The 27,456-nt window shown below is 36.4% G+C and overlaps 2 protein-coding genes across 4 annotated transcripts; both read left to right on the forward strand.

Annotated features, from left to right (window-relative positions):
• The first annotated feature begins 699 nt into the window (after nucleotides 1-699).
• On the forward strand, nucleotides 700-9,282 carry socs2 (suppressor of cytokine signaling 2). 3 transcript variants are annotated; one of them, XM_067426805.1, is made up of 3 exons: nucleotides 700-1,150; nucleotides 4,136-4,390; nucleotides 5,738-9,282. In XM_067426805.1, exons 2-3 carry the CDS (start codon nucleotides 4,264-4,266, stop codon nucleotides 6,205-6,207), a joined length of 597 nt encoding a protein of 198 aa, XP_067282906.1. In that variant the 5' UTR covers nucleotides 700-1,150; nucleotides 4,136-4,263; the 3' UTR covers nucleotides 6,208-9,282. The 3 variants fall into 3 exon arrangements, with proteins under 3 accessions (XP_067282906.1, XP_067282909.1, XP_067282907.1); XM_067426808.1 differs by having other exon boundaries at nucleotides 709-1,150; nucleotides 5,741-9,282; XM_067426806.1 differs by lacking the exon at nucleotides 700-1,150 and adding an exon at nucleotides 1,161-1,748.
• Nucleotides 9,283-12,726: 3,444 nt separating this feature from the next.
• On the forward strand, nucleotides 12,727-27,389 carry cradd (CASP2 and RIPK1 domain containing adaptor with death domain). The gene is made up of 2 exons (XM_067427190.1): nucleotides 12,727-13,289; nucleotides 26,454-27,389. Exons 1-2 carry the CDS (start codon nucleotides 12,980-12,982, stop codon nucleotides 26,747-26,749), a joined length of 606 nt encoding a protein of 201 aa, XP_067283291.1. The 5' UTR covers nucleotides 12,727-12,979; the 3' UTR covers nucleotides 26,750-27,389.
• Nucleotides 27,390-27,456: the final 67 nt, after the last annotated feature.

Consider the following 27,456-nt stretch of genomic DNA (forward strand, 5'->3'; position numbering starts at 1 on the left):
AACGTAGAGTAGGCCTAATCAACTTTAAACTGTACTATCTCTATCTATCTATCTATCTATCTATCTATCTATCTATCTATCTATCTATCTATCTATCTATCTATCTATCTATCTATCTATCTATCTATCTATCTATCTATCTATCTATCTATCTATCATATTTTACACAGGTTTAATCATACAGTTTCTTGTATTTTGTTTTGTCATACGTAGGCAATAAATTCCTGGTTTAAGGTGGCACTTGTCACGCTGCCTGTGGGTCGCGGATCAAGAAAAGCAACTGTAAATTCCTTTTTAGTCAATGCAAAACAAATATATGCCAGATGTTTTATAAATAGATAAACATGTTTTGTTGCAAAAGTGTAATGTTGCACATAGAAATAAAGACTAAACAATAATACAAACAGGCTAGATTTGGGGTACATTTAATACCCCATTATCTTCAATTGTCTGTCTCTGTCATATCATTGCTGCCTTTTATATAAAGAAATAACAAATAGCAAATTTTATTTGCCCTAGAAATGAAATATATTTATATTAAAAAATAAAATAAAATAATACAATACAGTTATAATTAAATATTAATTGTGATTAAATCTGTGCCGGCATCTTAAAACAAACAACAACAACAAAACAACAAAATAGCTTTTTTGGCACGACCTTAAGAGAGCGCTCGCGTTTCTGACCACGTGATACGATTCCTGGAAAGTTCCTGGAAATTAGTCTTTTGTATACCAGTCATTTTAAATGAGGATTAACTCGTTAACGACGAGCGCACACACATACACACGAAGGAGGAAAAAAAAGATTTGCTGGAATATCGCTAAACTGCTGGAGAGAGTAATTATATGTGTCCAACTCGATTGGCGCGCGCTGTAACGCGGTTGGACACACGGCGCGTGCGGTGCGCTTGTAGACAGAGCGAGACAGACAGTCGCTTTTTGTGGACTGTCGCTGCCGAAAGAATCAATGCAAATACAAGGGGAAACGCGTCCCGACCTGCCGAGCATCAGGGCGCGCTTGTCTTTTGATAGTGAACCGATCAGTGTTTCCCGTTAATAAATGATGAGTATGAATCATGTTGCCATTGACCGTCTGTAACGCGAATCGCGTTGGACTTAATTGCTTATCGCTTTCACTTAGACACAAGGTAAGTGATGTGCGCTTTCTCCAAATTTCGCCGCTCGGCTTCAAATTTGTTCAAAATATGTGTTCCTTTATTATTTTTTGTCTCATATAGGCTACATTAAAGCTACATAAAAAGATTCACGCATGTAGAACTATCTTCATTAAACGTTTTGTAGAAAATACAGTCGTTTGTATTGTTTGTCACACTATCATTTACCAGAAGCTGTCAATGCAGTTTCCTAGGAAAGGCAGTTCTGCGTATTTGCCGTCTCTTAAAGGCAGCCTTTGTTTTTTATTCCTCGTGCACGTGCGCTATGAACCATTCACACAGAATATTTATTACGTTTATGAAGCTCGTGACGATTGTCATTTCGTTATTTTATCCAATTTAAAAAAAAAACAATGGAAAAAAAGTAGGCCTAGTTAAGGCAGACCTTTGGATTATTTCATATAGATTAACACTTTAATTTATCTCTTTATGAGTGTATTTCAAATAACCAATTAGAAATGAGCTACAGGGGTGAAATCACTATCAAATGTGAGCACCACCCTCTTGAGGTGACAGTAGAAGCTGTAAGGCTGTAATCTAAAGGATTTGCAGGATCAAAAACAATTCGGAGGTAAGAAGAAAGAGTAATTTCATATCTTTCTTAAAACTTATTTTGCGACCATGATAATGTGTTAAATGGCAGAATGTTATCATCATTGTTTAGTCTATCAGCCTCTATATACAATTCACACAAGCTTTTCATCTATGTGTAAAAACTATAATTATAATGTCTAAATAAGCGGGATGTGTTGTTACATTTTCCATTCTGTTGGACGCACAAATATTAAACAAAATAGGACAGTGTTGCTACCATAATTGTGAGTGACTAACACGCATACTGTCTGTACTGTTTAGCCAAACTTAGTTTAGCTGCCAACTGTGAATTTAATGAATTTCTATTTGCTTCCAATTTTATGTTATTTTGAGTGTTTCCTATACATGTTAAAGGTCATTGAATTGAGAAATCGAATTTCCCTTGATCTTTTGACATGTAAGAGGTCATTGTACTATAAAAGCGTCCTTTCGTTAGTCCAAAAACAGCCTTCATTGAAATCAAGCTCTGAAAACGACTCGTTTCGGATTTTGCCACATGACGTGTGATGTCAGACCGCCTCTGCAGAATCAGATCAACGCTTACTTCCACATCATCACATCTTGGCCCCGCCAGTAATGCCACAAGATGTAACAAAATCGTCTATTGCTGTTCATGCGTTAGTAACTCGTACCGACTAAACGTTCAACTTCACATTGTTTCACTTAGTAGCATAAAAATAATCAGTTTTTTTTAAGTTGTGACTAACTTATATACAGAAAGTGATCAAAGAACGCTTCCTTTTAAAATCGCTGAAGCTGTCAATAGAACAGCACGAGTTTATCAGTGACTGAGTTCTAGACTCTCGCCAAAACGCTGTCTACACTGCACTTTGAATTTGTTATACATTCATGAGAGTGCAGAAATTGAGTTGCAATGACTAGATCACTGCATTTATATGCTCAACAGACGTATGTCATCAGCTGCAATGCGCATGACTGCAACCTAGCCACGGGAGTAGATCGAAATATAACGGAGTGTCTATTTACACTAAGTGCAAATACCCCGTCTTGCACTATCTCCGCCCACTGTTGTCTGGTTGGGCCAGACAAAAGGACGGAAGATGTCTGAATGCAACAACAATGTAGGGGTAAAGTTTGCAACAGAAAGGTGACACAAATTGACCCGGGGTTCAAATCTGCCTTTGGCCGAACTCCCTTTAATCCCTTTTTCTATCACATATCAAACCGGAAAGGCATTTGTTTTCAATGAAAATGAAAAGTTTATTGTGTTTATTGGATAGGGGTAGGTTTAGGGAGGCTTTATTATCACAATACGGTGGGATTAATTTACTAATTTTAACATATAATAATTTACACTGTTATTATTGCATTTATTGTAAAACAACACTGAGGTGCAAATAGTATCTGCTTCTATTTATAAGTATACTCACTTAAAAATGTTAAGTTCAAATATAATGCTTTAATATAATCAACACTTTTCACAATTCGTTCATCTCGGGAGCTGTAATTATAAAAACCTAGTTAATTTTTAAGAGAGTTCCACTTATTTCATATGCAAATATGTAAGTCAATCACAGTACACTAAAAAAAAATGCTGGGTTAAAAACAACTCAAGTTGGGTTGAAAATGGACAAACCCAGAAATTGGGTTGTTTGAACCGAGTGAGTGGATCCATTCAAGCAACCCAATTTCTGTGTTTGTCCATTTTCAACCCAACTTGAGTTGCTTTTAACTCAACATTCTTTAGAGTGACAATTTTTTAAAATGTAAAAATCATACTAATCTAAGTGCACCAGGAAACATTATAAAATAGTAAAAAAGAAAAGAAAACAAAAAGCAGTTTATGACCCCTTTATGTTTAAAATGAAATGAGGGTGATGTGGGATGGCACAATTATGATTATAAGTACATTTTAAACAGTGACGTATACACTGTACGTTTTTGAGTACAATCAATTTGGATGTAATTTTAACTTAAATTACATTAAACTGACTTTAATATTAGTTGAATCTTGTATAATTAGAAAAAGTAGAAAGCTGCTTAACTTGTTTTGGTGAGTTAAAACAATGTAAAAACATAAGTTGTCATAACTTATTTACCTTTATTTTATATATAATCTTTTTTTTATTTTATTTTATTTTTTTAACACAGTGTAGTGTTACAAAGAGGTGGAATATTGTAACAATAACACTCTTTGTTCCTGACATTAATTTTCACAGTTTCAGCTTTCATTTCCAACTGACATGTAGCCTAAGGGAATATTGGGCTGTAGCAACATTTGTAAGAAAAAAATCGCGCCGTCGTTACAGACCTTGAAACAAGCATGTTTGAAGAACACTCCCTATTCTTATTTCTTATATAATGTTACGCATTCTGTCGTCTAAAACGTGTTTGTATTTTCAGATCGGCACAGCCAAACAAAATCCACGGACGCTGTGGAAAGCTTCTTACATGTTTTGGTCGATTGTAAGAGTCAGTCGTCGTTGAGGGATAATTATAGACACTGACTGGATGCAGAACGCGGTTCTCCAATGACCTGTCACTCATCCGACTCCACGGAAAGCATCGAGAATGAAAGGAGATCGCAAACCGAAACCCAAGTCACGGAGTCCGAACAGAGTCGCATTGCTACTGCCATGAGAGACCTTAAAAACACCGGTAAACGTTTACTGCTCGTATCCATAGTCTATTCATTTGTTCCTGTAACACTGACTGGATTAATGTTGTAAACAGAGCCATAGGCAATGATTTATATAAATAAAAAAGAATCATTATTTTAAATGCGTCAAATGTGATGTTAAAAGTAATTATAGCACATAAAAAAAGTAACCCTCGATATAAAAGTTCAATAAAATGTTTAAAGGTCGTTTTAAGTGCACTTTAATCTCATAAATCAAACTGGCAGCAGGTCTGCACTATATCATGCTTTGTTGATGTGTTCAAACTTCAAAGCAGCTATGGTTTCATTTTTTGAACATATGGTTGAAAATGTTGTTTCAGGACTGCTGTTTATTTATTCCTTTGTGTCATATAATTTGCATCGGGTGTGTTTTATCATCTGCTGTTATATCAGAGAAATCAGGTGATTTATACCCCATTTAGATTTCTGGGGGGCATTTTTTTCTTTATTTATGAGGGCATTTATTCTCCATCCATATAAAGTATACTTTTTATCAATTTATGTCAATATATTTAATACATTCATTAATCCAAATAGGTAGATTGGGAATATTACATATGAAGTGTATATGAAATGAATTCAACACCAATTAGAACAGTATAGGAATAGGCAATATTAAGAATAAGATTCAGATTCAAATTCAGAGGGCATTTTTGTCACTTTCTGTGGCTTTTTTTCCCACGTGCCCCCCTTTATGACCCTGATATGAAGTATGTAAGTGAATGCAAGTGGGAACTATGTGAATTTCCTGACAAAAGCCTTTGCTGTTTACTTTTCTGTTTGCTTTTGTGCAACAAAAGAATGACATTATCATGTCTATGAAGCTTTTGTTAACGTTTCCTGGCCAGGCTGGAGCATTTGTCATGAATTGCTTGCGTCCCTTTCTGGTTTCAAGTGCCCTATAGCAAATTTAGTCCAGCACTGCATTGTATATGAAACAACAGAAAAATACAGTAATTAAGATGATGCAACAATATCCATTTTTATGTTTGTTTGCTGCTGAGAAAAACTAATTGTGTAGCTTTTTTTGGGAACATCTGTCAAGCATCTGCCTGTAAAAAAAAAAAAAAAAAAAAAAAAAAGATGAAATAGTCAGATGGTCCAGTTCAGTATTTCAGGAAAGATACGCCATGTTTTCAATTAACGTTCATTTAACAGCTTATTTCGTAAGTGCATTATCATATGAATTAGCTCAGCAAGTCATGGTTTTGTGAGCGTGTCCTTTGTGGGAAACTTTATGGCTCTCATATTACACAAGCAAACGACTGAAACATACTGTGGAAGAGGATACGTATGACCATCTGTGTGTCTTCTTTTCTTGGAAGCAGGCTGGTATTGGGGCAGCCTGACAGCCAACGAAGCCAAGGAGATCCTGCAGGACACGTCGGAAGGCACGTTTCTGGTCCGGGACAGCTCTCAGAGGGACTACCTCTTTACCATATCTGCCATGACATCTGCGGGACCAACCAACCTGCGTATCGAATACAAGGATGGCAAGTTCAAGCTGGACTCCGTGGTGCTGGTCAAGCCCAAACTCAAGCAGTTCGACAGCGTCGTCCATCTCGTGGAGCACTATGTGCAGCTGTCCCGGACATCTTGTAAGGACAGGACTACTTCTCTCGCCCCGTCCAATGGCACCGTGCAGCTGCTGCTCACGACTCCGGTGTACACAGCCACACCGTCTCTGCAGCATCTGTGTCGTATTGCCATCAATAAAACAACACGGCGAGTAGAGGAACTTCCTTTGCCGAATCGGCTGAAGGATTACCTGACAGACTACACCTATAATGTATAGAACCATGGACGACAATGACCATAAGTGCTGAGGTTCTATGGATCATAGACCCAGTGATAATGGGGTGCTAATGTCCCGTTTAGGATCTTTTGCCTGGGATCCTTCTCCTTATGCCCAAGGACAACTTTAAAGGGATTGTTCACCCAAAAATTCAAATAATTATTCAACCGCATGTTGTTCCAAACGTTCTTTCTTCTGTGGAACACAAAAGAAAATCTTCAGTTTTTGTCCATATAATGAAAGTCAATGGGGTCCAAAACAACCCTGCAATCCATTGAACTTCATTGTGTCAACATAGACATTTTCCAAATATCTTCCATGTTCCCTAGAAGAAAGAAAGTCTTACAGGTTTGGAATGTCATGAGGGTGAGTAAACAATGACAGAATATTCATTTCTGGGAGAACTATACTGATAATATGAAGAATATCATAAAGTTGAGTGTCCTTCATTGAGCACTTAACAAGTTTATGACTGTAGATATTCTACGGTCAGTTTTTAAAGAGCAAGTGAGCAGTATGTCAGAGGCACACTGGCCTTCACCAAAATCTGTGGGTTCCTACCAGTTATTCGCCCATCAGATGAACAGAACGAGCTGTGGCCGTGTATCTCTATTAAGGGACCAGTTCACCCAAAATTGAATAGTTCAATAGTTAATTTTCTTTGTTCTGTGGAACACAAAATAATATATTTAGAAGAATGTTGTTCATACATTGAAATCAATGGGGTCCAAACCTATCAAGCTCAAAACTATCAAGGACACTTCTTAAAATAAAGGTTCCAAAAGTTTTTTTTATTTATTTAAAAAACAGTTTTTTGTGATGCTTTTAGGTTCCCCAAGAACCTTTCAGTGAACAATTCTTAGAAGAACAATTTTGTTGTGACAAGATCATTTTAATAATTTGAAGAACCTTTTTTCCACTATTAAGAACCTTTTGTCCAGTGGAAAGCTTTAACGGTTTTTCATGGAACCATTTAAAGAACCTTTAAACCTTTATTTTGAGTGTGAAATGAAACTCATCTGGAATATTCTAAATCTTCTCAAATGCAAATTTACTTTCAAATCGTTGATCAAAGTCCACATGCACAGACCACATCAACAATAGTAATATGAATGTCAACTGACGTCAAACCTCATTGTGATGTTAATTGACATTTGAGGTATCTTTTTTGTGTTCCACAGAAGAAAGCAAGCCAAATGATTTTGGAACAGCGTGAGGGTGAGTAAATGATTACAAGATTTTTGGGCGAACCAACCCTTTACTGCAGCAGGTGTCTGAGATGTTTTGCATCCTGTGTTTGAGACATGGGAGAGTGAAACAATGCTTTTTGAGTATGTTTTATTTGCTCATTATCCATGTTATATTTTTGTACTGTAGTCATAGACGATCATTTGATGTCATGGTTGCCCAAGGAACTGCTGGGAATTGGCAAGTACCTTGCAATATGATATACTGTATATCCTGATGTGTCATCATGATAATGTAATACTTACTGGGAAATTACATTTAAAAATAGCCCTTTAAAAAAACTGTCCATTTAAAAAAATAAAACGTATATATTACTGTTATACATGTGGGGTTTGTAGATCAGCAAATCACCATATTAGAACGATTTCTGAAGGATCATGTGACACTAAAGAGCATCTGAAGTGCCAACACAGGAATAAATTACATATTAAAACAGTTATTGAAAGTGATACTATTTCACAGTATCACTGCTTTTACTGTATTTTTAATCAAATAAATGCAGCCTTGCATATGTGACTTCTTCTAAAAACGAACTTGACCCCCGACCTTTGAAAGGTAGTGTATATTTAAAAACAAAACTTGCTAACACAGGTTCTTGCCATTCTCCAGACTTTAAGGGTGTGTATTTTTTGCAAATGAAATATACAAACGGCTTAGTATTTTGTTGCAAATTCTGAACCAAGAGGTAATTTAGCAGCATGGTTTGTTTCTGCTTTTGTTGCATTTGGTCAACAAGTATTGGCCTTTGTTAACCCTACCTCAGGAGGGCGTCTTAATAAACCTGCATGCTGATTGGTCGTATTAAGAGAATATTTGATTTTATACTGAAGTGTCATTTTTGACACAGACCAAAAAAGACATTCTAGGTCAGAAGCCTTTTCTTTTCTCCTCTCCGCACTGCTATTCATGGAGAGATTGTAAGTAAAAGCGGATTTTCCTTTTTAAGTTCCATACTAATCTGACCTCCTTTCTATTTTGGTCTAACCAAACATACATAATTCTATTCCTTAAAGAATGGGGCACTCAATGTCCTTTTCACCATTGCGCTTGAGTGCTAAATTCCTGCATTTTCTCTCTCCAAACTTAGTCTTTCAATTGAAGCATTCGGATAGTATTATCCCAAAAGCATTGCTTTGAAAATGATTATTGTTTGCTGGCATAATTTTGCCATTTGTAATAACTATTTAAAGGTGCAGTGTGTAATATTTATGAAAATCTATTGACAAAAATGCAATATAGTATACATACCTATGTTTTCAGTGTTGTATAAAGACCTTACACAATGAACCTTTATGCTTTTATTACCTTAGAAAGAGCCATTTCTATCTGCATACACCGCGGGTCCCCTTACAGTGAAGTCGCCATTTTGCGCCGCCATGCTTCTACAGTAGCCCTAAAGGGACAAACTGCTCTACAGAGTGCTAGCTACTCTCTGCCGTCTCAGATGACGACATCTTTGTCCTGTGTCAGCCACTGTAACTTCTCTTTGTCACTTAAAGATGCCACTCAAATTTACACAGTGCACCTTTAAAATGACTGAAAATTAAATCAATCTATCAAGGTACACCAAAATTGTATTATTAGGATCTAGTCTCAGATAAACAAAAAGGTAATTCTGCCAACATCTTTCAGATCTAATATACTAATGTCATTTTTATTTGTCGTCTTCCTTGAGGACATATCATGGGTTTTAATCATGCATAAGTCTGATATGATCTCTTTGCCACTACAAAATTCCACTACTATCATTTTACAACTTTTGTGCTGCATCAGGAGTGAATGGATTGTCTCCCAAAAAGTGAGAAATAAAAGCAATCATAGCTTTAATTCCTGTTCTGTCTCTTTTTGGGTAATAGCTGAAATGAACATGCCTGAGAGATATAATAATTTTATTCCAGTGCAAAAAAGTGAAGAAAAACATTCTGAAACCTTGTTTGTTTTTTCCCCAACAAATTCACTCCTTTATTTCTGCCCCTGAATGAGCCAATCATGTGCAGAACTGATAATAACACTCGTCATCAAGGTCACACACCCACATCCTGGCAACTTCTCAAACATTCAGTAAACCCACATCCTAAATTGACCTATATCCTTTGCAATGTACTGAAAATATACAGATAATCCAAGTGTCTATTGTTTGTTTGGTTGTTAAGTTGAAGTGGAGATTCACCCTTTCATTGATTTGTTAATCAAAAAGTGCTTGCATGCACTTTTAATTTTCATGACGTCATGCATGCTAGCATTTCATATAGAAGCATTTGTTGTGAACATTTTCAAGAGTTTGTCTGTGAAAGTCCTAATTTACCTTCCACTTCCACAGTTTTTCTTGTCCCCTCTGTTTTTTTCTTTTCTTTTTTCTCTCTTTTCATAGCTTGCACCAAAGCATGGAAATTCTGAGCAACATTTTGAGTCACTCCATATTTTCCAGGGATTTTTTGAATAAACTGTGTACAAAGGCTGTGTATTCACAGACGTTTCCTCGAGAGGCAACTGGCTACCCAATCAGCTCAAGAAACTGACTGTTTCTCTGTTAAATATTGACACCATTCCCAAGAAAGAGCTGCTAAATGCTGGAGTTCTCCTTGTCACAACATAAAAGAGTTGTTTAGTTAAAGATAACGTGGAGATATCACTATTTTCCTGGTATTCTCAACTTCATTGGATTTTACATGGAAATTGGATGTAATTGACCCCACAAATGCAGCGTCACACAGTTTTTGCTGTCACAAACACATTTAAGTGTTGGCTTCAGAATGTTTGAAGATCAACGTAAGCCTACCCATGTTCTCCTTATTTGCACTACCCCTAAAGCATGAAAACTATATCTTTAGAAACCATTAGTTGTGTTCAAGGGAATAAACAACAAAATGTTAACTTGACATTAGGCATAACAAAAATAAACAAAATATCAGAAAACACCTTACACTTTCTGTATGAAATCACAATTCAATTCAATTTCACATATACACGTGTTTATGTTTTTAAATCTGGTAATTACATACAGTAGTGACCCTACAAGTTTGATTTAACCATCAATATATGAGGACATTTTTTTGGTTAAGGTATCTCACAATTTATTTTTATTTTATTTATTTTTTTCTGGGGGGAATGGGGTATCTGAATTGTCAGATTAAAATTGTCAGATACCTTAACCAAAAAAAAAATAAAAAACATAAAAAAAAAAAAAAAAAAAAAAAAAGCCACAGGAAAATACTTCCCTTGACAACAACATAATTAGTCATAAATATTTCATTGCTTCTCTCATAAAGTCATAATTTCTGAAAATATGTAAATGTTTAGGCCGGACATCACTTTGTCCATACTGTAGCAGGAGATAACGTTATTGATTTAATTTCAATAATTATAACTTGTTACCTAGAAAAATTAGCTTTAGCTTTAGTTATAGCTTTAATTATTTTTTTTATGACTCTGACAAAGTATTGGTTAAAGGTAAGTTATTAAATTAAAGTATAACTATAAGATATTTTTGTTTGTGATCATTATTCTACAGGGAAATCCTTAGCGACAGGGAATATCAAGACTTAAAAAAATAAAAAAATAAAAAAAGTGCAAACATGCACAAACATGTTGACTTGAAACTTGTAAGCAAGATGACCTGAACTGACCGAGTGAAGAACATTCTGAAGTTCATATCTCGTTTCATGGCTGGACCTGACACTGGCTTGGCGAACTTAACAGCTTAACAGCTCAAGTGGTCAAGTAAACAGGATTTAAAAGATCACTTTAGGGACAAGTGATATTGAACTTTCACACAGGCACAGAAAATAATTCAATGGACTATTGCAGCTTCAAGTCTTCATGCCATGTTGTACTGTACATCTGATAAACACGGCCTAATGCAAAACAATACAAAAGCATGTGACACATTTTGTACCATTATGATATTACCATGATAATATCTAAACTGTTCATTCAAATTTGAGACAGGTTTGGCATCACGAGCAGAAGCACAACATACAGAACATTATTTAGAACTAAGGGCGATGATTATGAAAAATAATATAAATATTCTATAATAAAACATTATTAGATCAATTCTAAACTAAACTAAATAAAAAATGTAATATGTCTGAAACATTGATTGACTATACAGGTAATTTCCCAACAAATATCCATGTCCTTAATTGACATGGAGACTTCCAATTTAGCTTGAAGTCCATAAGCCTCAAAAATAATGGATTCTCTGAAAAGAAAATCCTTGCTAACAGATTTTAAAAGGCTTAGTGTAAAATGTGCATGATGGTAAGGCAAGCCTTATGGACTGTTGTATAAGGAGCCATACCATAAATGTAATGAATTGAAAATAAAGGGCATTATTTGCGTAAGAGGCAGTGATGGCATGGACCCTCAGGATTGAACATACAAATAATACCAAGAGGGATTTACATAGATACATCCGTTTTCTTGCAGCTCATAAATGCCATGATATTCAAATAATCCGCTCTTCCTGGAATAACTGTTGCTCTGAAAGATCAGAACCAGCGTTTGAAAGACCAAAGCCAATTTATGGGCAAAACAAAAGCTTAGCATTTCATACAAAAGTCACGAGGACATGGAAATATGTATACAACAGAACTTTCCTAATCAGGGGACAATGTCATGGACGGCTTAATATACAATGTTTAATTGTTACTACAATAACATTGTTTTAACTTGGCATTAGGCAAAATAAATAAATAAATATACTGTAAATGTTCTTCCAGGACACTATCCAGTCATTTTACGGAAAATGTCCATTAACCCTTAAAACACAAGCTAATGCAATGCATAATTCAAAATACAGCTAGGCTAAAATACATGTACAAAACTAAACAAAACATTGTGTCCTACTTTTACAGACTTTTACACACACACACACACACACACACACACACACACACACACACACGCACACACACACTTACATTCTTTGTACGAGGTCCCACATTTCCATTTTCAATGGATTGTCTTTGAAAGTAAGACATATTAAACATTAGATTTTCTTAATAAAAGAAAATTATAATTGTGGTGCTTTAATAATATACAGTGTATTAATGTATTACCTACAAAATCAAGTTTTATATTGAGGGTCTCTGGTTGAGTCTGGGTCCATTTGTCAAGAAAAAAAGTGAGAACGCTGTATAGGCTAAAATAAGGCTTGTCATGGTATTTTGTTTTGTGATCATTATTTCTGCACAAATAATAGCCTAAATAACCCATTTTTTTACACAAACGTGGGGAGGAAACAAAGATGTCTAAAATTAGTTCCTCTTGCACCTCGTTTCCAGCCGGTAGAAATAACTGCGACATGACGCGGAAAAGTCATGTGTAATAGAGAAAACATACACAACAACGCAAAGTTGTGGTATTTCTGTGCTAAATTCACAAACATATGCATTTAACAACAATATCGATAGGTTAACAAGGATTTGTCGCCATTTACCCTGCTGTTATTGTAGTAGGCTACTTTAGAGTTCAGTTGTTTTGGTTAACATTCGGCATAACTCGGTCATCGGGTTCAAATATGGACCCAAAACACAAAAAACTGCTCCGATCTCAGCGGCTTTTTTTGACCGAGGAGCTTTTAGTGGACGATATGATCGTACAGTATTTATACCAGGAGGAGATATTAACGGAGAGTCATTTAGAGGAGATTGAGTCTGAGTCGTGTAATAGGAAAAAAACGTTAAAGCTGCTGGATATTCTGCCAACTCGCGGCTCACGCGCCTTCCATCACTTTACACAGTCATTAGAGAAAGATTTCCCCTGGATAAAAGACAAATTACTGCGACTGTGTGCGGAAGACACCGAGTCTCCTCCTCCGCCGTTCACAGGTGAGTCCTGATCTGTATGTATTTCGCTATCGTTTGATCTGACAAAAGAACTTCCTGTCACAATGACAAAAATACATTAGCCTGTGTGTGTACAGGTTCAACCTACAATTAAATAACCGAATGAATAATAATGTAACAACTTTAAATAGAATAGATAAATAATAATAATAATTTGTGTAGGCTAATGGGTGTAGATGGGTATCGATGCCCCCTGGGGCAAGATGCGCCTCCACCTTTTTTTCTTTCTCCATAGATGTCCCATAATCTCAGCACAGCTCCGCTTTTTAATTTAGTAATTTAATCTGAATATCAGCATTTGTGAGATTTAGACATTTGTCTCTGGAAAATTGTGATTTATGACATTGTAGCCTATTATATTGAATATCAATGTTGAATATCAAAACCCTTGGGGTACCAGAATTGGCACATAAGTGAGGCTGAGTGGTGTGTTGTTACTTGTTATTATTTTGTAATTAATATTGCAATTAATGGGGTTAAGTATTTCCATGAATTATATAGCCTACATCTCAGACATCTTCGCTATAGGTTAATTAAGTGAAATCATTCAATTTGATTTCATGGTGTGACATATTCAATTAAAACATGGGCAACTGAATAAGTAAATATTCAAATGCCTGTATACAAGTCGTAGAATAATTTTACTTCTCAGATGAATCGCTTCTAGTGGGATTTTGCTTTGTCTGTCATCAGTTATTCAATTAACTAAATTGGCAAAATAAAATGTTTAATACAATAGTTTATTTAGTATTTTACATGAATTACAGTTTTAAAAATATATAAATATTAATAAGAACTATATCATAGTACTATACTATACTAATCTTCAGTTGAAAATTACTATATATAGTAATTTGTACGTTTAATATTTGACATTTTGTGCTACAGCAACATAATTATGTTTTTATTAATTTCTTATAACATATTGGCTGATGCATCATCATCCTGCACATGCTAAACTGAGGGCATATTCCCCCATGTTACCCTATACATATAGCCTATATAATTACAAAATTGTATCGTTTGTAATTTAATTATATGTTTTTTTAACATAACGTGCATTTTATAACATTATTCTAAGCCATTTCAAGGCACTCAGCTCTCATTTGTCCATTTGGCCACAGTTGCACTACATGTTTCCGTTCCCTCCCCATTTCACCTGATTTCACTCTCTGTCTCATAATGAAACCATTCATCTTTTGATTGAGATTAGGTTATGAAATGTGGAGGTCACGCCATTGCATCTGCCGTATCTGACCGGAGGGTTAAATAACATGTGGTTTAATTGCCATTTCTCTAATCCCTCTGTAACTAATTCTAGCAGCGAACCTAAAACAGACGCATTTAAAGCATAGCAACTTTCCATATGATTTGAAAGCCAATGTGTTTGCATATACAGTCTGTGAAATGCATTTTTTACGAGTCTTGTTTGAACTGCACAGATATTTGAGGAAAGAAAAGTCCTCACTGTGCACTATATTTCAGCTGCTGTTTTGCTGAAAGAAAGCTTATTGTGTGGTTTCTGTTGTTTCCCCATGAGAGAACAGAACACCCACTAACAACCCCACGTTCACACTCCGCATCTCCCATTTTTAGTCATATAGTCAACCAAACCCCAGAACACCTTTGAAAAAAAAAAAAAAAAAAAAAACAACCTTTCACTCATACAAAAACAAGACGTAAAAAGATAAACAGAGGAAAAGCAAGGTACAAAAAAGAAAAAAAGGAGCTGAAGTTGTGTTTTGAGTCTCTCAAGGCCAGCCCGGATTGGTGCGCTGCCTTGGTTTTCCATGAAAGCTGCATTAATTCCTGGCACTTGCGCTGCGGCCCAGCACTCTCGCTGAGCATCCTCCTTTCTAGGAAAAATATAATCAAAGCCGTTTGTTGGCTGCTCTCCCTCTCTCCCGTCTCCAGTTACTGAGCTGAAGATTTTATTGACTTACTGTGGTTTAGATGGTAATATATTGGGGGGATGGGGTGGGGTTTGGGAGAAAGCATAAAAGAAACGGGGGAAAAAAAGAAGCATGCTTGCAAATTTCTAGGAAGTCAAGGACAAGCGCTACTCTGAGCAAACATTCTTCACACTTAAGTACTTGCTTTAATTTAAACCTCTGTTTAGCTTAATACGTTTAACTGTCAAAGGCCGTTCAGGGACACAAAACACTTGTGGTGCTTAGTTCTTCCTTTCCCACTTTTGTCTTCCATCCGCTGCTCAAATGATTAATATTCATGTCCCTATGAAATTGGATCTTGACAGCAATGATGTCATTCCGTTGGCATGGAAACGTGTTTTTCATTCAATTTGCTTTTATCCTCAATCGTGACGGGCGCTGAATCTGCAATGTCACGAACACATTAATAAAGGAGACACATGCACAATCCTTATCATCTTATTACCTATTTTTGAACGGAAATCAGTCAAGTGGGGAGATGATATCCTCATTTGTCAAGTCCATTTGCACACCTGCGGGTCATGCGTATTTGCATGTTTATTTATGAGATGCTCGTTTTAAGAAAAACTATGCAAATTGTACCTTAAGCCTTCATTTACGGGTTCTCAGAATTATCATACCTGAAGCTGTAAGGCTCTGAATTTTAAGTTGTTTACAAGGCGAAATGTTCTGTGGCAGGCCCTTAGACAAATTTACCCCGTCTGACTTCCATTATGGCTTAAGTTAGCATGTCCAGATTCCCCGGTGACTGCTTTTTAGTTTATAGCTGAGAGCCATTGTGGAAGTTTTCCTGTCCAAACTGGCACACAAATTAAACACTGTTAAAAAAACGTTGCTGCCTTACATTTTTAAGTGGAATCAACTTGGATGTATAAACTTCCATTACATCACTTGTGAACATTTCAAAAAAATGAGTTGGACGTATGACGGAGTATTTCTGTGGCAAATTGAACAAGTTTTGGAACTTTTTTTCCCAGAGTATGGTCCTGTATGACGTCATAAAGAGCGGAATAAACGAGAACCATGAACAAGCTTTGTTGAGGTTACCGAAGCCGTCAGCAGTGCTGTTATTTTAAACCACGAAAATCAACAATGTCAATAAAGAAGCGTGTTTTTGGTTGTGAGGGAATATAACATTGTTCAGCTTCCCAAATAACCCAGCATTAAGGAAACAGTGGATGCAGTTTGCAGCAACAGAGTTCTGCAAGTGTGTTTGTTTGTTCCTGGTCATGAGTCGAAATCGCAGGCAGAGAGTAAAACTGCATCAAATGTATGTTTTTGTAGAAATCAGCGTGTAAGTGTTTAACAATACGAACGTATAGTGAATTGAACGTTATCCAGGGATAATGCCATGATGTATTGTGTGTGTGTTATAGGTGTGTGTGCTCGGCTGTTTTCCGGAAATGGATGTCTTGGCATAGGGTGAGGAAATGTTCAGGAAATTTTAATTTTTCAGTGAACTAATCCTTTAATGGTTAAAGCATTTAAGCAATGAATCAATAATAGCATACAAGTTACCCCACTTGTATTCTTAGTAACAATCGCATTAGTGTCGGACTCTTCCCCTCGTGCGACTCGCCCCCTTTGTCAGCGGGTGGACGGAGAAAGGCACTTTCTATGACTTGCTTTTGAAACAAGCCAGCACAGTGCTGTTCACTTGTTTTTGTTGGAACATCGCATCGATTCTCCTCCTCCACTCCCTCCACCCATCTCTAATACAGTCTGATTTCCAGGAACATTGGCTTGCGGGGTCTTCCTGTCAGAATGTGGAAGCAGGCTGCAACGCTAGGCTGTTCCAGCTGGCCTCTACACTCGGATGTACATAGCCAATTTAGCCACACAAGAGCGCTGCTTTATCTCACTGTTCATGTGCCCAAAGCCAAAGCTTTCAGATGGTGTCTATTAAGGACAATTAATAGTTCTTAGATTTATGGTCCGACATTAGAACATTTTGAGCCACTTCATAGCACGAAACCATCTGTCTCGAGTCGAGGAGCAAATCTTTTACAATTCGACAACAGAGAGATTTTTGTGTCTGCCTTTATTTATATGGAGATGGATTAATGACTTCAACTTATTGTGTCAGTGATCTGAAGAATAACAACCACAATGTGTACTTTTGCGCTGGCACAGTCACTTCAGATTTGTAATTTTTCTTCCTGTATTTTCACCGACGCCACCACAAAATATTATAAATTTTTATCTTATTATTATTATTAGATTATATTTTTAATTATTGTAAGTACTTTAGTTAGCGTGAACTAAGAATTATAATAATTCTACAGCATTTATCTTATAGTTCATGTTAATTTTAACATAACAATAATAAATATTTCAAATCAAAAGTTGTATTTGTTAACATTAGTATTGGGAACTAACTTGAGCAAATATTAACAGCTGGATTTATGACATAAAATAAATATTGTAACAAATGTATTGCTCATTGTTCATGTTTGTTACAAATGAGAAATGATTGTGTGTGTCATATATACACTGTAAAAAAGTGTGTAAAAATAGGGCACAATGTACTGTTTAAATATGCAGGAATTTTCTGTATTGTTTTTTTACAGGTGTTTACATGTGTGTATATATATATATATATATATATATATATATATACACACATGTAAACACCTGTAATATATATATATATATATATATATATATATATATATATATATATATATATATATATATATATATATATATATATATATATATATATATATATATATATATATATATATATAGATGGTTTAGGTTAAAACATGCAATGCTAAATACAGAACTACTATCAGACCATGTAATATATTACATGGTCTGATAGTAGTTCTGTATTTAGCATCCATTGCATGTTTTAACCTAAAGGTGCAATGTGTAAGATCTTTGCAGTACAATATCCAAAAACCACTAGGCCAGTGTTAGACATTTTCTTAAATTAAGAACTTACAATATCCCAACTTGTTTCCAACTATTTGTAAATCATGAGAAAATTGAGTTTTTAACCAAGGAACTAGGACGTGTGAGGGAGTTGCCTGTCAATGATGTCATATCCCAGTTACCCTCAGTTTACACTTTTACTGTCGTAGAAACCATGGCAACAGACGTGGACAACTGCGTAAGGTCTAGAGCTGCCACATCCATGCACAAACATTATGGATCATAGCAAGCAGACTTTGGAACAAAATGAGAAATCTAAAGAGGACTAGTATTGTCGAGACTTCAAGAGCTTTTCAAACAAACTTTGGCTTGACATAGATGGCGTTCTTGCATGTAAACTAATCAATTTTATATAGCTCAACATGATGAATTATTACAATATCACGAGTATGATGTTCTAACATCTATGTAGCTTACTGCTAGTCTCATACAGCCAACATGCAGTCAACATCTCTGTCATGATGAGTGAATATTGCAAAAAAAATTCCATACTAGAATTAATACAGGTTTGCAAAGCCCCACAAAAGGATGCTGTAGTGAGACAACAACCAATAACAGCACTAATCTGAACAAATGACACGCGTCAGTTTAACACAGAACGAATAAAGACATGGTTACTTTTTTGAAAATTCTAAAATTTGCTGCAGCTCGGTCCAAAGATCATCTCTACCAAGTTTTGTGATAATTGGACACATTTTGAAGGAGGAGTAGCAAAAAAAACTAGTTTTTCACTAGTTTCAATATGGCGGACAAGTTTGGAAAATGACAAATGAGACATCGTCGGAATCGGCTAAAGGCGATTCAAAATGACATAAATTATATAGAATTTTGTGCAGATATGTCAAATATGATAAAGATATTGCATTTTATGACAAAATTCAAAATAGCGGTTACATAGTTCATCCGATCCTAACATATCCGGTATCATCGGCATGACATCGGCATCAGCATCGGATTCGGCATGACACAAGGACACCAGGATTGTGATTTTCTTACAAACCGTCCATTTTTCATATCTCATTACCCCTAGGTGGTGCTGTTCCCAACTTTGGCATGGACCCTCACATCATGGTTTTGATGAAGCATACCAATTCTCATTTCGATTTGTCAACGTTTGGCCGAGACACAGTCTCAGAACCAATTTTGTGTCAACCTCGGGTTCAAGACATTATTACTTTTTTTTCTTCCAGAAGGACAAAAAATTCGGTTCAGTCATTTCTGTGCGGTTCAGTCCAAAGATTCTCTCCACCAAGTTTTGTCAGAATTTGACAAATTTTGAAGGAGGAGTAGCGAAAAAACTGAATTATGTACTTTTTCAAAATGGCCGTTACTGTAATGGGCGGAGCCTTAATGTAAGATATTGAATTGTGCTAATTTTTCTATTATAAATGATTCAAAAGTTATAACAGTTTAAATGTTGAATTTTTTAACTGGTGGTGGGGCTATGGAGTTGGTCTAAGAGACTCCAAATTTGCGGTTACAAAGTTCATTCGATCTTAACATATCCGGTATCATCGACATCAGCATCTGATTCAGCACGACACAAGGAAGGAATTTCAAGATATACATGTTATATCTTGAAATTACTATATTATTCTGAAAAGTGTATCTGCAGGAAAACAAAATAATTTAATTTAACCTCAGGCTTTATGCGTTGGTTTTCTCTGGTGCTCGTGACGGCTTCAGATTAATGTCCACGAAGGTGAGGGAGGATTGTGAAAGCTTACATAAAACGTTTCTGTTTTCTTACGTTATGTCAAACTAGTATAACAATTAACGACAAGCTTTTTGCAGTTTTGCCGTCCGTCATGTGTGCATACTTTTCATACACGAGAAGCGCATTCATCCCGGACACGCAACTAGTTGCAATGGTAATGAAGAAGTAGTTGCCGTGGTTTATTGTGGGCTAACATTTATTGGAGGAAATCTGTTTATAATATAGGCTATTAGGTTTGACGTATTAGTCCTGCGCTGTACATTGACTTGAATCAATGTCTATAATGGCTGACGTTGCTTCAGTGAACGTTCAAGTTTAATACAGTGATCATGCAAGGCGAGCATTCGCATGAAATTAATCTATTTTTAGCGGCATTCAGGATGGTAATTGACTATAGTGTTCTTTTAAATGGATCGCACATGCTTACTAAACAGACTTTCACTTTTAACACTACTCACTACCGAGAGGTATCTGCGTGACGAGAGGTTCAGCTTGGTTTATAGCCCACTCACTGCCGCCGCGTCCGCACCCCTATGGTCCGCACTAGTGAGAAGGTGCGTGCGGCAAAATGAAGTCATCGCAGTTGTGCGCGTTGAAAGCACACGACCCCTTTCACCTGGCGGTGTGCACAGCGAATGTAACTCTCCTCGCGGCTCCGCATCCGAAGGTGCGTTAAAGTGGTATCGGGGTAGTTTTACGAGTACTTGAGCACCGTATCGGACCAACACCCGAGTACTGGTACTGGTATCGGTATCGCTGCATCCCTACCTATAACCATTATGAGATCCATCGGTATGACTAGTTCCATGTTATCACTCTCATTCACTGTCATTAATCTGCGCCTTTGCTATTGTTTTGAAGAGGTTAGTGACCCCCAGCGGCGAAAAAATACATAGTGTAGCTTTAAGTGTTAATTCCATTTGTTTTCTTTGAGCGAACACATAAGCCACATATTTTCAATTGGACTTTCCATTGGGAAGAGGTGTAATCTTATCTTTCAGTCTGCATTTTATTTTTTTCCAGTTTAGAGCACAGTTATCTAACTCTAATTCCTTCCCTGAGAAGCAGAATTGTGGTCATAAGTAAAGGAATGTGGAACATTTGAAGTCTGATAAAAACTTACTGGAATGTACTAAAATCACAATAATGAACTAGACAGGTCATAGAAGAAGCCAATCACATCAAACCAGTTTAATAAAAAAGAAATTAAAAAAAAAATGTATATACACATGAGTAATTTGAGACTTGTTAACATGATGCCATGTTTGTCTTGTGTTCACATTGAAGATCTGTAGTGAGTCTAAGTACGCATTTAGGTTATGAGCCACGAACGTGTAAGCAGGAAAAAACATGTTATAATATTCTCAGATCGGTTTCAGGGCTCAAATAGAAATAAATCGACTATGAAGGCGTTTGCGTCTGTCATGTATGTAGACAGTTTGGATATTCAGTTCGTATGCCATTGTAAAACCAATGGTGGCGATCACATTAATCTTTTAAATGCCCAGGCTGCAACATGGGCTTCTCCTCTTTTTTTCTCCACCTTAAAAGCTCACTGAAATCAAATTTGAAGTTTTTTAGCTTTTAGTATGACTGTGTTAGCCTTAAAGTTATGAATAAGCTGGTGTGTTCCAAAACTATGACAATTTGCATTTAGGAGATATGAGCATTCAAAATTTACAGTCTCTCACTTCCGTTAAAGTGAATCTCAGATTTTGATGACATCATCGCAGACTTCACCTTCTCATCAAATCTTCTGTCCAATCAAAACGCTCTCTAGAATCTAAAGCCCGCCCCCTACACTGCTGAAGTCGCGGCTGAAATCGGTCAGTTGTTAACACATTTACTAATTTCTACATTGTGATGGGCAACATAGCACACTATATATGCATTATGAAACGATTCAGTGTACATATGCTTTCATTTGAGGCGAATGAAGTCTTTTTTCACGTTATTTTCACTCACCGAAGCAGCGCACACACACCAACAGCTCTGGTCTAAATTTAGACTACAGACACGAGAGCGCAGCGCGGCTCATATGCGCAATTCGGCACAGACAACAAACATCGGACCCATTTGAATTCTGCACAGAATGCTGCATTTCAAAGTGATATTTAGGAGATTATGATGGTAAACAGTGTTAGAGGAAACTGGCTTTACCAAACAGAAAGGTCGTTAAACTGTATTTTAATGAAACGCTATTGGCTGTTTCAAAAAAGGGGAGGAGCTGCTAACAGCTGGAGCCGTTTCAGGGGAAATTACGTCAACACACTGAATAATGCGGCGCGTTTCAAAGCGCTTCAGTGGGCCTTTAAGAGACTAATGTTTTGCTGATCTTTAAAGATGGTGCGGAAAGCAAAATCTTGTATTATCATCTACCTGCGTCCATTGCAAATCGCACAATTTTTACTTGCCCTATGCTTTTCCAGGTCAGTGTGTCTGTGGGTTGTTTCGCCAAGTGTATAGTCTACATGCGGATATCAGAGATGGGTCACTTTTAAAAGAAGCTGGTCATCAAAAGAGATAGGATATAGTCAACAAATCAGGATTGGGAATCAAGACTTGCAGTGTAAATGTATATCCTCAGTGAACCCTCCTGTCCCTATCATCAATACTGTCACATTTTCATGGTATCCTGCATGTTTATGTTAAGTTAGACGTTACATAAATGATTATAAACCAATAAGTGTTTTATATTGTATATTTTACTGATTTCTAAGCTCTCTTTTTAACTTCAGATTTACAAGCCTTGTCCTATGACGTCAAGCCTGTTGAAAAGCAGGCTTTTTTTGTGAGATTGAATGGAATTTTCCAGAGATATGGCACAGCTTGCTGTGGGTGGTTCACTATCACCCTGCCCAAAATTCCAAAATTAACGAATTAACTTTTTTTAGAGAGAGAGAGAGAGAGAGAGAGACCTGTTTTAGAAAATTCAAATGAACACACACAAACACACGCATATACTCACTCACGTCTGTGCGATTTTATTGCCTTAAAGAAAACATATTCCTAATCCTTCAAATTTACAGCATACTCTCACAGGGATGTTTAATTAATTTTGTAAACACTTGCAGCTGTTAAACACACACTCACAGACACTTATTAAAACAAAAGCGTGATGGATAGGCTATACTGTACATCAGAGCTTCACATGTCTCCATAAGTTCTCTTCAGCCTAAAGATACTGTAACTGTCCCCTCAGATCAAGGCTTTTTTCCATTCTTAAAGTGTTCGATCTGTTCCCTCCAGCAGCCTGGAGTTAAGCGCCCGCATGTACGCATGGAAATTGAAGCTGGAATGCTCCATCCTATAAAAAAGAAGCAATTCTTAGAAAAAGTTAAGCATTTCAACGAAACACAGGCAATGTTCTTTGCAGAGCACCCTTTCTTTCTTTCTTTCTTTCTTTCTTTCTTTCTTTCTTTCTTTCTTTCTTTCTTTCTTTCTTTCTTTCTTTCTTTCTTTCTTTCTTTCTTTCTTTCTTTCTTTCTTTCTTTCTCATATTAAGTCTGCATTGTTTTTTTCTTTTGTTTTAACCAAATGTAATTATACAGTACATTTTCCATTAGTATTCTATAAAATGAGTGTGTTTTGCACTTTTTAAATCATGTTTAGTGTGAGTTACAGACACTCAAAATAAAGCAAAATTAAAAAATAATAACTTCTATTTTTCACTGCCCTGTTGTTAGTCCCATGGCCACTCAAATGCTTTTTTTTTTGTCTTGAGAACCCCTATATTAGCATGGATTTTTTTGTCAGCAGAATAAAATAAACTTGGGTGATAATTATGCCTGTGAATAGCATATTGTATACAGTGGCAAGACTGCAAACAAACAAAATGTGACCATGAAATTAAAATCAAATGAGTCTTGTGTCAGATCTTTTAATAAAACTGTTAAACATAATCCTTCACTGAATCTGAGTCTTAGTGGATTATGAATCAATATTTAATTCACTTACTGAACTGCATTTTGTTATTATTTTCTTTGATTTCCGTGTCAGATTGAAGCAAGTTCTTGAAAGTTAATTAAGTTTTATTACAAATGTGCTATTCATTGTACATATGAGAATTTACTTACAATGTACTTAATTAATCTTTATTCACATTTTTTGTATTTTATTTTATTATATTTATTGTATTATATTTTAGAATTAAAACGTTAAAAAACATCACACATACACACTGATCACTGTTTTGACCACTGTTACAGATTAATTTTTACTTTACCGGATACGATACCTTTTGTTTACCTATTTCTACGTTCCTTCCCAATGTCTTTTCTACACTTTCTTCTTTACTCTCTTTGTCTCTAGCCATCTTATATATTTCTTCTTTTCTTTCTATATCTCCATGTGCCATTAATCAGATAAAGTATTACCACAGACATTTTATGGATCTTTCCACCCCCCTCCTCCTGTTTGCTAAACCAGCACTCGCTGCATGAAATCCTCTTTGTGGTGTTTATCGCTGATTGTTGGGGCACCTCAACACACTAATCTTCTTTGTCTCTAGGGTCTAGAAGCTTTTAAACCGCGAAGAACTACCGCAAAGTGTCCAAATCCATGAGAGAATTATACTGAACTTGGATAAATGCCCGGGAAGAGATCATTTTCTGAAGTGTGCCACTTCTGCACACTTGTTCACCTGTTAGTGTCACAGAACGGAATTGCACAAATAATGACTCTTTTCAAACATGTTTGCCGAACAATCTTATTCTAAAACAACTTTGTTCTAGCAAACAAAGCAAACAAAAATTATAGAAGAATATGATGAAATTTCAATCGCAGGAGTGTTAGATTTCACTCAGAACAGAAGTTGAGGATGTCCTGTCCTAGAGAGTTGTTATTCTCGTGGCCCGGTGTGGCCGCTCCTGTCTCTTGACGGCAGAAATCAATGGACGTCCTTGATTTTGTAAAGAATTTGGGAACACTCAAAACAAACTCTCAAACTGACCTTTGCTCCACTCATCGCCACTGCTCAAATAAAACACATCTCTATTCTCTGCGCACAAAAACATTGATGTGTCTTTATTGCGCAGGGATGGAAAGAAAAGATTGGATGTTGAGGTCGCCACTTTCAAAAAAAAATTTATGGGTTAAACATGTTTTCCCAGTTCTTCCCTTCTAATATAATTCAAATGATGTTTACGTTTTCAATAATTCTAAGGCTTTTTCTGTCTTGCATGTAAATTATAAGTCAATCGGCTTTGGCTTACTGATGCTTCAAATATATACAGACTTATCGCTACTGGATTATTGTCATTATCATATTTTGTTCAGCAGTATGAGCTGTTCCACCGAGGGTCATGGTACAGTTTCAGTGTTATTCAAATAAATATGCTCACATCATATGAGATGCTGTTTTCTCACCCATACGCCCACAGGGTTACTGAGGTCAGAATTACACATGCACAAGTAACTGGTCTTGACTAAGAAAAAAGTATATATATATATATATATATATATATATATATATATATATATATATATATATATATATATATATTTTTTTTTTAATTACAATGCTGTGTTAATGATAATAATTATCTATAATTATTGTATGTAACATTTGTAATATATAATAAATATGAATAAGAGTGTTAAACCCCAGCATAATTTTTCCTAACTACACCGATCAGGCATAACATTATGACAAGTGAAGTGAATAAAACTAGTAATCGTGAATAACACTCTCTTCATCACGGCAGCTGTTAGTGGGTGGGATATATTAGGCAGCAAGTGAACATTTTGTCCTCAAAGTTGATGTGTTGGAAGCAGGAAACATTTGCAAACGTAAGGATTTGAGCGAGTTTGACATGGGTCAAATTGTGATGGCTAGACAGCTGGGTCAGAGCATCTCCAAAAACTGCAGCTCTTGTGGGGTGTTCCCGGTCTGCAGTGGTCAGTATCTAAAATTGGTCCAAGGAAGGGATAGTGCTGAACCGGTGACAGGGTCACGGGTGGCCAAGGCTCATTGATGCACATGGGTAGCAAAGGCTGGTCCGTGTGGTCTAATCAAACACATGAGCTACTGTAGCTCAATTTGCTTTAAAAGTTAATGCTGGTTCTAATAGAAAGGTGTCAGAATACACACTCAATCGCAGTTTGTTGCGTATGGGCCGCAGACAAGTCAGGGTGCCCATGCTGACCCATCAGAACTGGACCTGAGCATCAAAAACTGGACCACAGAGCAATGAAAGAAGGTGGCCTGATCTGATGAAGTTCAAAAGCGTAATTTTTTTTTTATTCGATTGCACTGTTCATACTGTATGTTAGTTGCTACATGCAAACAGAAAGGTCAATGCAAGAAGAGATGTCAAAGAATCGCTAACAGAACATAACATCACGAAAATTAACAAATCACTTAAAAAATGTAACCAGTTCTGAATTACGAACAAATGCCCTATTTTCCTTACAGTATTTTTTTTTTACTGTAATTATGTCAGTAATGTACGTAGTGAGATGTGCTTGTGTAACACGGATCACAATGTTTGACTTCGACTGTATTTTGAAAATCATAGGTTGTTTCTTTGTTTTCAGTTCAGTGTGGTGTACCTGACCACATCCTTCTGACTGTTCCGACCATGCTGCATCTGAACCAACTGGCCGCTCGTCTGGGTTCGGAGTGGAAGTCTGTGCTGCTGGACCTGGGCCTGTCCTCTGCGGATCTGTACCGGTGCTGTGCCGACCACCCCCTCGCGGTTCAGAGTCAGGTGCTCGCGGGGCTGGTGATGTGGACACAGAGGAACGGAAGAGAAGCCACAGTGCGGCAGCTGCTCCAGAGCCTGCAGGCCGCAGACGTCCCCCCATCTGTCCTCCAACAGGTGTTTGTGTGATGTCAAGAATCCTGTTTTTCTGGACTACACCATATTGATCTTGAGCTGTGGAAAACACATGACAGACACTAAAGGACGAGAGACAGACAGTGTCCTTGCATGACATTTATATTATTTAAAGGAATATACTTGAAAATCCATCATACTATCTACAAAAAATATGAAATTGATCATGACACTGTTTATATGCCTGTTAATATTAAAGTTCTCATCTTTTAAATGTATGCTTCCAAAATGGCATAGAAATGACTCACTTCACAAGTAAATACATTTTGCATAGTTTTTTTTTACTGTAAATTTTGCCTAAAAGTCAACATTTTTTGTCAGTTATATAATAATTTAATCTGTTTATTCATGGTTGAAACACTGTTTTATAATGTTTTGGTTACAATGTTTCCTGTCCCAGATAACATCTGTACTTGATGAGGTAATATGAGTTTATGCAACTTTATGCAATCTTTATTTGAAACTATTTACCAGCTGCTTGTTGATACATCTGACGTACTTTGTATTTATTATTCAGAAACAGATTACTCTGGCCTGTGCTTCCACCCAGTAATAACACTGGAAGTGGAGGTGTGTGCGCGCGTGTGTGCGTGCGCGCGTGTGTGTTTAATAAAGTGAATGTCTGATTTGTTAATATTTGTTATTCTCCTTTTGGTGCTTTATACAAGTGAGACACTTTCAACAATAATTTAAAGTTAAAC

This window comes from Pseudorasbora parva, chromosome 20, assembly GCF_024679245.1.
Source record: "Pseudorasbora parva isolate DD20220531a chromosome 20, ASM2467924v1, whole genome shotgun sequence".
Lineage (NCBI taxonomy): Eukaryota > Metazoa > Chordata > Actinopteri > Cypriniformes > Gobionidae > Pseudorasbora > Pseudorasbora parva.